At 44.2% G+C, this 13,303-nt stretch overlaps 1 protein-coding gene across 1 annotated transcript in view; it reads right to left on the bottom strand.

The window, feature by feature from the left end:
* LOC139418818 (double C2-like domain-containing protein beta) overlaps positions 1–13,303 on the bottom strand; it is a 49,370-nt gene that overhangs the window by 16,999 nt on the left and 19,068 nt on the right. Inside the window, exons 6-8 of the mRNA XM_071168545.1 lie at positions 7,311–7,437; positions 7,051–7,107; positions 6,531–6,655 (exon numbers count right to left, since the gene is read on the bottom strand). Coding sequence (XP_071024646.1) covers positions 6,531–6,655; positions 7,051–7,107; positions 7,311–7,437 — 309 coding nt within the window. The remainder of the gene's footprint in view (positions 1–6,530; positions 6,656–7,050; positions 7,108–7,310; positions 7,438–13,303) is intronic.

Genomic DNA, 13,303 nt, shown 5'->3' with positions numbered 1-13,303 from the left:
TTCGTAAATCAGTCATATCTAGATTGATGCCCTCAAACATAGCCAACTAGTCAGGGTCACAGTTTGCAAGTGCAGGGGCAGCACTTCTAACTAAAAGTTACACATTGCCATGAGGGGAAAATGATGATGAAACGCTTTTAACCTAAAACATATTTTCTTTACTTGAGCGAGAGCTGCGCCTTTCCCCTCCTGTGTTAACCTTACATTTCAGCTGCAACTCCACTCGGTTTTGAGTCTTACCCTACATACTCCGGTTCGAGTATACATTTAAATCACCATCACAAACAGTACAGGCAAATAGTTACTCTCTTTGAGGAGCAACAAAAGAACAGAGACGAGCGCGACGGAACTCGGCAAAATAGGATCAACAGAACACCTCGCTCTGAGGCAATACAACGATAACAGCAGCCGCTGTTGCAACACTCCGCTGCTTCTGATTCTACCGGCCAGCTTGACTGAACACACTTCAAACACACAGGACAACTCCCCACAGTACCAGAAGAGAGACGGCGTCTCGAACACAGCTCAGACATAATAGGCTACTAACTAAACAGCAGGTGTTGAATGTCAGAGATTTGAGACTGTGAAAGAAGAGCGTCTCCAACGCAGCTCAGACGGCAAGGCGTTTCAAAGACAGACATGAGAAACTAGAAGAGAAAAGAGACTTGAACGCAACTCAGACAGAATCCTACTTACTCACATGGAGTGGGTGTCGTAAACAAACAATTTGATTTGTGACTGTAAAATAAGAGAGTGCATCGAACGTAACACAGATACTAAACTGCACGTCAAAGACAGCAAAATGTGAGAAACTCTCAAATCATAGAGTGCCTAAAATAAGATTTGTGACTGTAAAATAAGAGAGTTCTGACATAATAAACAACAGATACTGCATGTCAAAGATTTGTAAAAAAAAATTAAAAAGAGATTAAAGATCAAATAAAAAAGCGGGAAAAATGAGAAAAAAAATCTCTTGGCTCCAGAACTCTATTGCGCCATACATCAAAATAGAGGCAGATAAGACACCCAGCTCCGGCTCAAAAGAGCAGGAACAAATCAATGAACAGCAAAAAGTGGAGAAAAAAACGAGGAAAGGGAGAGAAAACAAATCACGAAAAGCAGCTCGCTCTGTCTGTCACGGGTCTGCTTACAGCCTCCCTGCTCCGTTTCTTTATCTGAATCTAGCCTTGACTGGAAGAAGTTGGCTTCACAGCTCAATAATTTCAATGGGGAAGTTGGAGGAGTGGCATGAGTTTCAGGGAGTCGTGAATGAGACTATATGTAGTTAGCGATAGACCTCTTTGTCCCATTGACTAACCTCTTCTCTTCATCTTTCGGGGTTTAGATTGAGGTCCTACTTCCTACATATTTCCCTGCATCTCAAAAGGGATGGGGGAGGAATGTATATGAGGGAGCCATGAATGAGAATGAGGATATGTGTCGTCATTTATAAACCTATTTTCCTCTCGACTAACACCATCTCTCCATCCTTTAGGCCCGCTGACTTCCGAGATACAGTCACAGATATTGTGTCATTCCATAAACTCAATCTCTCATATGTGGACTGGTGATGCATTCAACATATCTATATCACTCCAATGCACCTCTCTCTCTCTCTCTCTCTCTCTCTCTCTCTCTCTCTCTCTCTGTCTCTCTCTCTCTCTCTCTCTCTCTCTCACACACAGCTCAGACATAATAGGCTACTAACTAAACAGCAGGTGGTGAATGTCAGAGATTTGAGACTGTGAAAGAAGAGCGTCTCCAACGCAGCTCAGACATAGGCTACTAAATAACAGGAAGTGTATGCCAAAGAAAGTGAATCTCAAAACGGATGGGAGAGGAATGTATATGAGGGAGCCATGAATGAGAATGAGGATATGTGTCGTCATTTATAAACCTATTTTCCTCTCGACTAACACAATCTCTCCATCCTTTAGGCCCGCTGACTTCCGAGATACAGTCACAGATATTGTGTGATTCCATAAACTCAGTCTCTCATATGTGGATTGGTGATGCATTCAACATATCTATATCGCTCCAATGCACCTCTCTCAACATCTCTCTCTCAACCTCTTTCCCCCTCTCTCTCCCTCTCTCTCAACCGCTCTCTCTCTCTCTCAACCTCTGAATGCTTGGCTATGAAAAACCAACTGATATTTACTCCTGAGGTACTGACCTGTTGCACCCTCTACAACCACGGATTATTATTTGACCCTGCTGGTCATCTATGAACCTTTTGAACATCTTGAAGAACAATCTGGCCTTAATGGCCATGTACTGGCCACCCCTCAGAGCCTGGTTCCTCTCTAGGTTTCTTCCTATGTTCCTGTCTTTCCTAGCCAATTTGCTCCTATATCTGCACTGCTTGCTGTTTGGGATTTTAGGCTGGGTTTTTGTATAATCACTTTGTGACATCTGCTGATGGGCTTTAGAAATACATTTGATTGATTATACATTTCTTATTCTTCGTACCGTTGTTCCAATCTCATCTTGGATTTATACATTTGACCCCTGAACATGGAAATTCCCAACATACTTTACATTCAAGTCCCACCCGTCCTCACCACAGTTTACCAACAAGTGCAGGGGGAACCCCAGAGCCCTATACTACGAATCAGAGGGGTATACTACGACGCAGTGATTATACAAAAAAGCTAGCCAGCTTCAGTTAGCTTCACATTCCAGCTCAGGCTTCATCCGTACCACGACGGTGGGTATTGCTCATCTGCCTTGCTGCCAGCAGGCTTGTAACTGCACGTGGGATAGTCGAACGCCAAACTCTTCATTGAGACAAACATCACTCCATGGGCGAGTTTTTGCCACATTTACATTTGTGCCAAAATCTAAATGAAAGAAAAGTTATCTTGCAAATTCAGCTGGCTATGGTGTGAAATAGGCTTTTAGAAGTGCTGTCTTTATTTGATTACTTATCGTGAATGACGTCTTTGGTGTGGTTTTGGTGTGCCCCCCCCCCCATGACTTTAACACACCCAAAAAAAACATTTAATTCAAATATTCAATCAGTCATCTACCTCAAATGAAGGGGATGATGAAGCAACCTTAGCGAGAGGGAGGGAATCTGATTTGGTTGGTTCTCAACTCGCAGCAGAGACACTTTATAAAATCCTGAGTAGATATACCATTCTGTTTCAATCAAAAGTTACAGATTATGCCATTTAGAGCACCATCTTCTCAAAATCAACACTACAAGCAAATAGACAAAAGGCAGTTTTTTTTATGAAACCATGTAGGAGTGGAAACTGAATCTAATGACTGTTGGGGATTTTCGTATTCAGGTGTGAAGTGTACCAATAATGATTATCTGTTTACACCGAGGATGCGTCCCAAATGACATCCCTATAGAGTGCGCTACCTTTGACAAGGGCCCATAGGAAATATGGTGCCACTTGGGACTCCGGCTCAGCCTGAATGCTCTGTCAAGACATGATGCCGACAGTATATGTGCAGTGCAGGTTGTCATATGAATAACAACGATCCTGCTAGCTTACATAATGCCAGCACAGTGATTCCCAATGTGCTCCTAGGAAACCTTTCACGACTGCACATTTTAATCAAAGGCTTGACGAGTGTCTGATTAGTTGAATCAGGTGTGCTATTTTCACAAACTGGAAGAGAAAATATGCAGTCCAGTGGGTATTGTACGACCAGATTGGGAAACATTGACTAGTGACGGTATAGACTCTAGAGAGGAATAGCAGTTGATTATTTATTTATGTTACATGTCTTTATTTATGCCAGTCAGTCTCCCTATCAATTTGTATGGAGCAAAAATAAGCTTTCAACGTGTCATGACTCATGCACTATAACAAGGTTGTGGTAGAGACTGTCAGTGTGATATATGTAGTCGCTACAATAGATATAACCAGCATCAGTGTGCTAGCTTAGCATATAGCGCTGCCTCTGACTGGGATTGAACCAGGGTCCTCTACCTCATCAACACACCTGACAACATAGAAACCAGTTGAGCTATAGAAAAGGATCCAATTCAATAGCATCACTGGCGAGATTTCAAGCTAGCTCACCCTCAGCAGGAAAGAGTGAACTCGACAGTCATTTGTGCCAGGTGTGATATCCCTCCTAAATAGCTCGGGCTAATGTTCCTATCGAGGCCAGCAGGCTAGTCTTTAAAAAAATAAAAAATGTTTTATTGGTATGTAACTGTTATGAAAGTTGTATTGTCAATTTTGTTTTGTATTTACATGACATTGCAACAAAATTTCCCCATTGGGACAATAAAGTCAGTAAGTAAGTAAGCTTACGGCCTTTCCCTTCATCTAATAATGAGCCTTTTAATACAAAAAACAACATTTTTATGGGGTAGATCAGCTTTATTATTACAGATAGATTTTTAGCTTACATCAATGTAATTGTATGCATAATTTCCAATCCCCAATATATATACAGTATTTAGTCAGCCATCAATTGTGCAAGTTCTCCCACTTAAAAAGATGAGAGAGGCCTGTAATTTTCATCATAGGTACACTTCAAAAATGACAGACAAAATTAGAAATAAAAATCCAGAAAGTCACATTGGAGGATTTGTAATGAATTTATTTGGTGGAAAATAAGTATTTGGTCACCTACAAACAAGCAAGATTTCTGGCTCTCACAGACCTGTAACTTCTTCTTTAAGAGGCTCCTCTGTCCTCCACTCGTTACCTGAATTAATGGCACCTGTTTGAACTTGTTATCAGTATAAAAGACAGCTGTCCACAACCTCAAACAGTCACATTCCAAACTCCACTATGGCCAAGACCAAAGAGCTGTCAAATGACACCAGAAACAAAATTGTAGACCTGCACCAGGCTGGGAAGACTAAATCTGCAATAGGTAAGCAGCTTGGTTTGAAGAAATCAACTGTGGGAGCAATTATTAAGAAATGGAAGACATACAAGACCACTGATAATCTCCCTCGATCTGGGGCTCCACGCAAGATCTCACCCCGTGGGGTCAAAATGATCACAAGGACGGTGAGCAAAAATCCCAGAACCACACGGGGGGACCTAGTGAATGACCTGCAGAGAGCTGGGACCAAAGTAACAAAGCCTACCATCAGTAACACACTACGCCGCCAGGGACTCAAATCCTGCAGTGCCAGACGTGTCCCCCTGCTTAAGCCAGTACATGTCCAGGCCCGTCTGAAGTTTGCTAGAGAGCATTTGGATGATCCAGAAGAAGATTGGGAGAATGTTACATGGTCAGATGAAACCAAAATATAACTTTTTGGTAAAAACTCAACTCGTCGTGTTTGGAGGACAAAGAATGCTGAGTTGCATCCAAAGAACACCATACCTACCTGAAGCATGGGGGTGGAAACATCATGCTTTGGGGCTGTTTTTCTGCAAAGGGACCAGGACGACTGATCCATGTAAAGGAAAGAATGAATGAGGCCATGTATTGTCAGATTTTGAGTGAAAACCTCCTTCCATCAGCAAGGGCATTGAAGATGAAACGTGGCTGGGTCTTTCAGCATGACAATGATCCCAAACACACCACCCGGGCAACGAAGGAGTGGCTTCGTAAGAAGCATTTCAAGGTCCTGGAGTGGTCTAGCCAGTCTCCAGATCTCAACCCCATAGAAAATCTTTGGAGGGAGTTGAAAGTCTGTGTTGCCCAGCAACAGCCCCAAAACATCACTCTAGAGGAGATCTGCATGGAGGAATGGGCCAAAATACCAGCAACAGTGTGTGAAAACCTTGTGAAGACTTACAGAAAATGTTTGACCTCTGTCATTGCCAACAAAGGGTATATAACAAAGTATTGAGATAAACTTTTGTTATTGACCAAATACTTATTTCCCACCATAATTTGCAAATAAATTCATAAAAAATCCTACAATGCGATTCTCTGGATTTTTTATTTTTTTTCATTTTGTCTGTCATAGTTGAAGTGTACCTATGATGAAAATTACAGGCCTCTCTCATCTTTTTAAGTGGGAGAACTTGCACAATTGGTGGCTGACTAAATACTTTTTTTGCCCCACTGTATATACTATATATAACATTCTATTGGTTGCAAGAATTTTGTTTGATAATTTAAATTGAAATACTAAAAGTTTTGAATCTGCCATCGTTTTATGGAAACTATTTTTGCAATCTATATGGCAAGGCTGTACATTTTTGGTCCTTAAATGAAACTGGTATACTTTTTTTAGTTATTACAATTTTCTTTAACCAATTTTGGTCTTTAATGTAGGGCCGACACAACAAGTTCCTTACTTTCTCCCTCTTCCACGTCCTTTTTTGCAGCGACGCTAGAGAGCCTTTGTTGCTGCCCTATATGTGCCAGCCGGCACAACAGGGAGGACTGCTGACTGGCATCTAGCAACAGAACACCACAGGACCTACTAATGTATAACAACAAGTAATGTGAAATGACAAGGGACAACGACAACAACCTCTCCTCCATTCGTTCCTCCATTCGTTCCATCCATCAACCCATCTTCATTCCGTCCTGTGTGTGTGTGTGTGTGTGTGTGTGTGTGTGTGTGTGTGCAGGTCAAGACTTACATCTTGACGAAGGGGTCAGAGTACCCATTGGAGTCCATAGCAGCGAGGTGGGCACAGCGTACGATGCCAACAAGTAGACAGCTCTTTTCTGGACTGTAGCACAGCGACACCAGGATACGACCACGCTGGGGGAGGGGGACACACAGTTAGCCATGACACCACTACAAATTTGAACTAAACTGTATTGATACTTCCCTTAATGTATGTCAATGGACTGACTGTTCATGAATTAAGACCAACACATGTAAAACAGGCAGTAAAAACATACTACAAATAGGGTAACTTAAAATTCATGGAACAAAAAAGTTACAAAATGAATTAAAATAATAAGATGAATTGCATGTTGGGAAATCAGTGACAGGACTGTCACTAACAGTGGGATTAGTACTACTACTATCATAGTGGCACCATTACTACTGTAATAGTAGTAGCACAACTAATGTTACTACTCCTGCTACGGCCAATACTATATCTATATGACAATCTCTACTATTTATGACAATGATGGTAATCTTCTTACCTCTTCCTCAGCCACAGGTGTTCCTTGCTCCACGGTTTCTTTGTTGATGTCTTTGTTCTGAGTGTGAGAAGGGAGATTGAATTCAATACACAGTTTATAAATCATCAGAGTCCATTGGCGAACTGACGCATACACACGCACATGTGCACACACACACACTCACTCACTCACTCATTCACACACACACAAAAACACACATGCATACGCACACACTCTCTCTTTCTCTCTCTCGCATGCACACACACACACATACTACATACCTGTGTGATTCTCTCCAGACCCATTTTGAATCTTTTGCTCTCGCCTTTGCTCAGTTTCTTCAAGGCGACACGGACCTCTCCGATAAACTCGTTACGACCGAGCCTGTCCATGTCGCACACACACAGCCTACACACAGACAGGAATCAGACAGACAGACAGACAGACAGACAGACAGACAGACAGACAGACAGACAGACAGACAGACAGACAAGACAGACAGTGAGCAATAGAAACATATCCTCTCAAGAGCTAGCAGTGGGGACTCTAAGCTGCAGATAGAAACCCCACTGATCTACAAGTAAGTGCCAAAATAATGGAAATACCTGAGTAAGTGAGGGATGCAAAGGCTATTCAAATCAGGTGCTTCTCTAACAAGAGAGTTCTCATCTATATTATTCATAGCTGTCTACTTACCACCACAGACCAATGCTGGCACCAAGACCGCACTCAACCAACTCTATAGGGCCATAAGCAAACAACAAAAGGCTCATCCAGAAGCGACGCTCCTAGTGACCACCTTTACTCCACACACAGAGATGCATACAAAGTTCTCCCCCACCCTCCATTTGGCAAATCCGACCATAAGTCTATCCTCCTGATTGCTGCTTACATGCAAAAACTAAAGAAGGAAGTACCAGTGACTCGCTCAATACGGACGTGGTCAGATGACGCGGATGCTGCGCTACAGGACTGTTTTGCTAGCATAGACTGGAATATGTTCCGGGATACAACAAATGGTATTGAGGAGTATACCACCTCAGTCATCGGCTTCATCAATAAGTGCATCGACGACATCGTCCCCACAGTGACCTTACGTTCAAATCCCAACCAGAAGCCATTGATTACAGGGAACATCCACATCGAGCTAAAGGCTAAAGCTGTCGGTTTCAAGGAGCGGAACACTAATATGGACGCTTATAAGAAATCCTGACATGCCCTCAGACGAACCATCAAACAAACAAAGCGTCAATACAGGATTAAGATTGAATCCTACTACACCGGCTCTGATGCTCATCGGATGTGGCAGGGCTTGAAGACTATTATGGACTACAAAGGGAAACCCAGATGCAAGCTGCACAGTGCACCGAGCCTACCAGACGAGCTAAATACCTCATATGCTCGCTTTGAGGCAAGCAACACTGAAGCATGCACGAGAGCACCAGCTGTTCTGGATGACTGTGATAACGCTCTCGGTAGCCGATGTGAACATGGTGTGAACAGGTCAACATTCACAAAGCCGTGGGGCCAGATGGATTACCAGGACATGTACTCAAAGCATGCGCAGACCAACTGGCAAGTGTATTCACTGACATTTTCAACCGAGTATTACCTACATGTTTCAAGCAGACCACCATAACAGTCCCTGTGCCCAAGGAAGCGAAGGTAACCTGCGTAAATGATTTACCGTCCCGTAGCACTCACATCAGTAGCCATGAAGTGCTTTGAAAGGCTGGTCATGGCTCACATCAACAGCATCCTCCCAGATGCCCTAGACCCACTCCAATTCGAATACTGCCCCAACAGATCCACAGATGATGCAATTTCTGTTGCACTTCACACTGCCCTTTCCCACCTGGACAAAAGGAACACCTATTTCAGAATGCTGTTCATTAACTACAGCTCAGCGTTCAACACCACAGTGCCCACTAAGCTCATCACTAAGCTAAGGACCCTGGGACTAAACACCTCCCTCTGCAACTGGATCCTGGACTTCCTGACGGGCCGACCCCTAGGTGGTTGCTGTTACTCGCTGTTTATCTATGTGCCCCCGCACATTGACTGGGTACTGGTACCCCCCTGTTGATGTGTTGTGCATTGAAGTCCACAAACGAAGGGAAAAGATGAGAGGAGGAGAGCGCATAGATGAGAGAAGGAATACAACATGGCTGCTATGAAAGTGAACTGTGTTTACACGTGATCAGGGCTGTATTGAATGTGTTGCTGTCTGTCCATGTGTCACTGTCTGTCACCTCAACATCTACGTTGTAAACATTCATTCATAGGCTAGGTTATAACAACCCCATGATGGGTATAGGAAAAATTTGAGTATCACGTAGCAGTCTAAACCTATTGCTGTCACATTGAACTGGGTGAATGGAATGTGAATGACAGCCATCCATTATGCTGTAATAGAAATAAGGCCATGCTCATGAAAAAACAATTGTCCTCCCTCATCATAAACGGCACTGACCGCCACTGCAGCAGACAGACAGATAGACATGTCTCTGTGTGTTGCGGAACAGCTCTGATCGGAACCTTAGTTTTGAAGTGAGGAGTAGAATAAGCCGGCATTAAGCAAATCTTGTGTTGAAGAAATATGGTCTGCAAAAAAATTTGAGAGTACATTTGTGCCTCTCTAGTGCACTTGAGATGTTTTATTAAGAACTGAGAATGGCCTTGGGTTTTTTCTCATGTAACTATGACAACTGCGGCATGCTAGTCATTTCACAAGGCTGGTCGTGTTTACTCTTTCAACTACTACTACTCTACTGCTCTCACCTTCCTGCATATCCCTCTGGGCTGTCGCCTGGGTAATTGCGCTCTCTCTCTCTCTCCCTCTCTCTCTTTTTATCCCCCCTGTGACAGTAGTTCCTGTTGGTTCCAGCGTGTTAGTCATACCTGCCGTGCGTGTGTGTGCGCGTGTGCGAGTCAGGACCAGAAGGCTCTTCATGATACTCCCACAATTTCACCCCAACCGTGTTCTCTACATCCTAATCAGTGTGAGGCATGCACTGCATCCTAAATGGCACCCTACTACTTATATAATGCATAGGGCTCTGGTCAAAAGTAGTGCACCATATAGGGAATAGGGTGCCATATGGGATGCAGATATACAGCAGGGTCACAGTAACATGCATTTGACCAATTCTTATATAACGGATCAGTAACGATTGTATGTGTCATTCTATGTGACATGATGGTGGTATGTCTGCATTGCACCTCAGCAGTCGTGAAGAAGCAGTGGAGAGAGACAGGTAGAGAGAGATACACTAAGTATACCAAACATTAGGAACACCTTCCTAATATTGAGTTGGACCCCCTCCTTCCCTTACCCTCAGAACAACCTCAATTCGTCGGGGCATGGACTCTACAAGGTGTCGAAATTGTTCCACAGGGATTCTGGCCCATGTTGACTCTCAAGCTTCCCACAGTTGTGTCAAGTTGGCTGGATGTCCTTTGGGTGGTGGGCCATTCTTGAGCGTGAAAACCCCAGCAGCGCTGCAGTTCTTGACACATACCGGTGCGCCCGGCACCTGCTACCAAACCCCGTTCAACAGCACTTAAATGTTTTGTCTTGCCCAGTCATCAGGGCACAATACATGTCTCAATTGTCTTAAGGCTTAAACATCCTTATTTAACCTGTCTCTTCCCCTTCATCTACACTGATTTGAAGTGGATTTAACACGTAAGATCAATATGGGATCATAGTTGTCACCTGGATTCACCTGGTCAGTCAATGTCATGGAAAGAGCAATGTTTTGCCTACTCAGTGTAGAGAGATACAGTAGGACCTCCGTGATACGAACATGTTCGATGGAGGTCTGAACTGAAATGTCTGTAACTTTGAAATTCACGGTGCATCAAAGCGTTATAGAAAATATTTATTGCATAGTTACATGTGTTTTCGAATCATTTAGCCAGACACCATAAAGTTCATTTTCATTCTTCATTTAATATGTGTACTGGACTGGTTTGATTTTGCCTGTTCAGTTGACTGGTCGGTCCGTAACTCTGAGGTTTGTATCTTTGAGGTTCTACCGTCGAGAGACAGAGAGGTGGAAAAGCTGCCATCAGACTGGCACTCTGTCGGTCTTGTCTGGGCTATGGCAAGGTGTTGACGGTAGCCGTGATTTTGTCACACAGAGTCGACATACTTTCCCTACACCGCTATGGAGCTCTCCATTGACTGACAGCAGGATGCTCCGGGGTCAAGTTTACCCTGGGTACAGACCTAGGATAAACTTCCCCTCGCCCAAAACCTAACCATAACCATTAGTTATCAGAATGCTAAACTTTTTATCGCTAATATCTCACCTTTGTCATACATTTATTGATTGCAACCAAGAAATATGATATAAGAGGAGGACATTTGGTATTATTGCACCTCAGTGGGAGTTACAATTGCCAAGACCCACCCCTGCCGTCTACTAACAAGTATAGGGGCAGCATTTTGGAAGAAATTAAGTTACAGCTAATGCCTTGCGCCTGAAGTTGTAAAACACAATAAAAGTCCTTGCTGGAAGGTAAATGCACATTAGCATTATCAGTCCCTATGCTACGCCACAATTCCCTATTCACATCCACTGCCTATGCTACGCTACAATTCCCTATTCCCATCCACTGCCTATGCTACGCTACAATTCCCTATTCACATCCACTGCCTGTGCTACGCCACAATTCCCTATTCCCATCCACTGCCTATGCTACGCTACAATTCCCTATTCACATCCACTGACTGTGCTACGCTACACTTCCCTATTCACATCCATTCTATACTACACTAAAATTCCCTATTCACATCCGCTGCCTATGCTACACTACAATTTCCTATTCACATACACTGCCTATGCTACACTACAATTTCCTATTCACATCCACTGCCTATGCTGCGCTAATTCCCATTTCCCAGTCATTGTGCCCAAGTGTAAAGCCTGCTGTTCAGCTATTATCCAGTTCTACAGCTCTGGTTCCCCAGGCTGCCCCCATGGGGAGAGGCTGAGCTTGGCGGTGCACCGTGTTGGGGGAAGAGTTTTGAGTAGCCCCCCCTCCTGATCTACCCTGCTGGGACTGATGATGCAGGTCTCACAGAGGGGCCAAGCCAGGGGGCAGGCAGCACGTCAGGGTACACACAGACTGGGACTCACGCCCTCTCCTGTCTTCCTCGGTCTGCCCTCCCACTTCCTTTCTTTCTCACTCACTCCATCCCTTGTCTTTCTCTCCATAGGCTCTCTCCCGTTTTCCTCTGCCCCTTTCTCTTTCCATCTCTCTCTCTCTCTGCCCTCAACTTGTTCTCCCTTTCATGGTTTGCCCTGCATCCCACTCTCTCTTTTTCTACCCCACTCCCTCTCCTTCTCATCTGAAAATGTTCCCCCTCTCCTAAGCACTGTGCCTCTTTCTCTACTCCTGTTCCCTCACTTTCTTCACCTCCATCCCCTCTCTCTTGGAACCCCAATCCTCTCTTCTATCCTCACCTCCCTTTCCTTTCCCGTCTGTCCTCATCTACACCCCTGTTTCTTGGCATCCCCCTCTTTGCCCTGGCTTTCTCCCCTCCTCTATCCTCCCTTTTCCTGGCTTGGCTCTACCGTCTTTAATCCCCTCTGTCTTGGAACCCCTCCCTCTCTATCTTCCGTTCTGTCCTCCCTTTCCTGGCTCTGCCTAGCTTCTGTGCTGGCCTGTGTCTGGGGGCTGTCTCCTTGGCTGGAGGTCAGGTGGGTTCCCTGGGCATTCAGGGTCTTTCCTGAAACCTTATCTACAAAGAGATGGAGTGTGTGTGTGTGTGTGTGTGTGTGTGTGTGTGTGTGTGTGTGTGTGTGTGTGTGTGTGTGTGTGTGTGTGCGTGCGTGCGTGCGTGTGTGCGTGCGTGCATGTGTGTGTGTTTGGGGGGAGTGGGGGGCTACATGGCTTCTCTGCCCAGTGTCTGTCCTTGACTGCATGCCAGAGGGTATCTGTCCAGTGCACACACCAGACCGGATGCATTAGAGAGGGGGTGAGGAGTGTGTGTACAGTCCCTTCAGAAAGTATTCACGCCCCTTGACTTTTTCTACATTTTGTTGTGTTAAAATAGATTGACACAACAAAATGGACTAAATAGAGAGTGTGTGTCCCTGGCCTATACACAATATCCCATAATGTCAAAGTGGTGTTATGTTATTGGAAATCTTTACAAATGATTTAAAAATTAAGAGCCGAAATGTCTTGAGTCAATAAGTATTCAACCACTTTGTTATGGCAAGCCTAAATAAGTTCAGGAGTATACATTTGCTTAACAAGT

This window comes from Oncorhynchus clarkii, chromosome 10 (genome assembly GCF_045791955.1).
Source record: "Oncorhynchus clarkii lewisi isolate Uvic-CL-2024 chromosome 10, UVic_Ocla_1.0, whole genome shotgun sequence".
Classification (NCBI taxonomy): Eukaryota; Metazoa; Chordata; class Actinopteri; order Salmoniformes; family Salmonidae; genus Oncorhynchus; species Oncorhynchus clarkii.
This window is presented reverse-complemented; position numbering and strand designations above follow the sequence as displayed.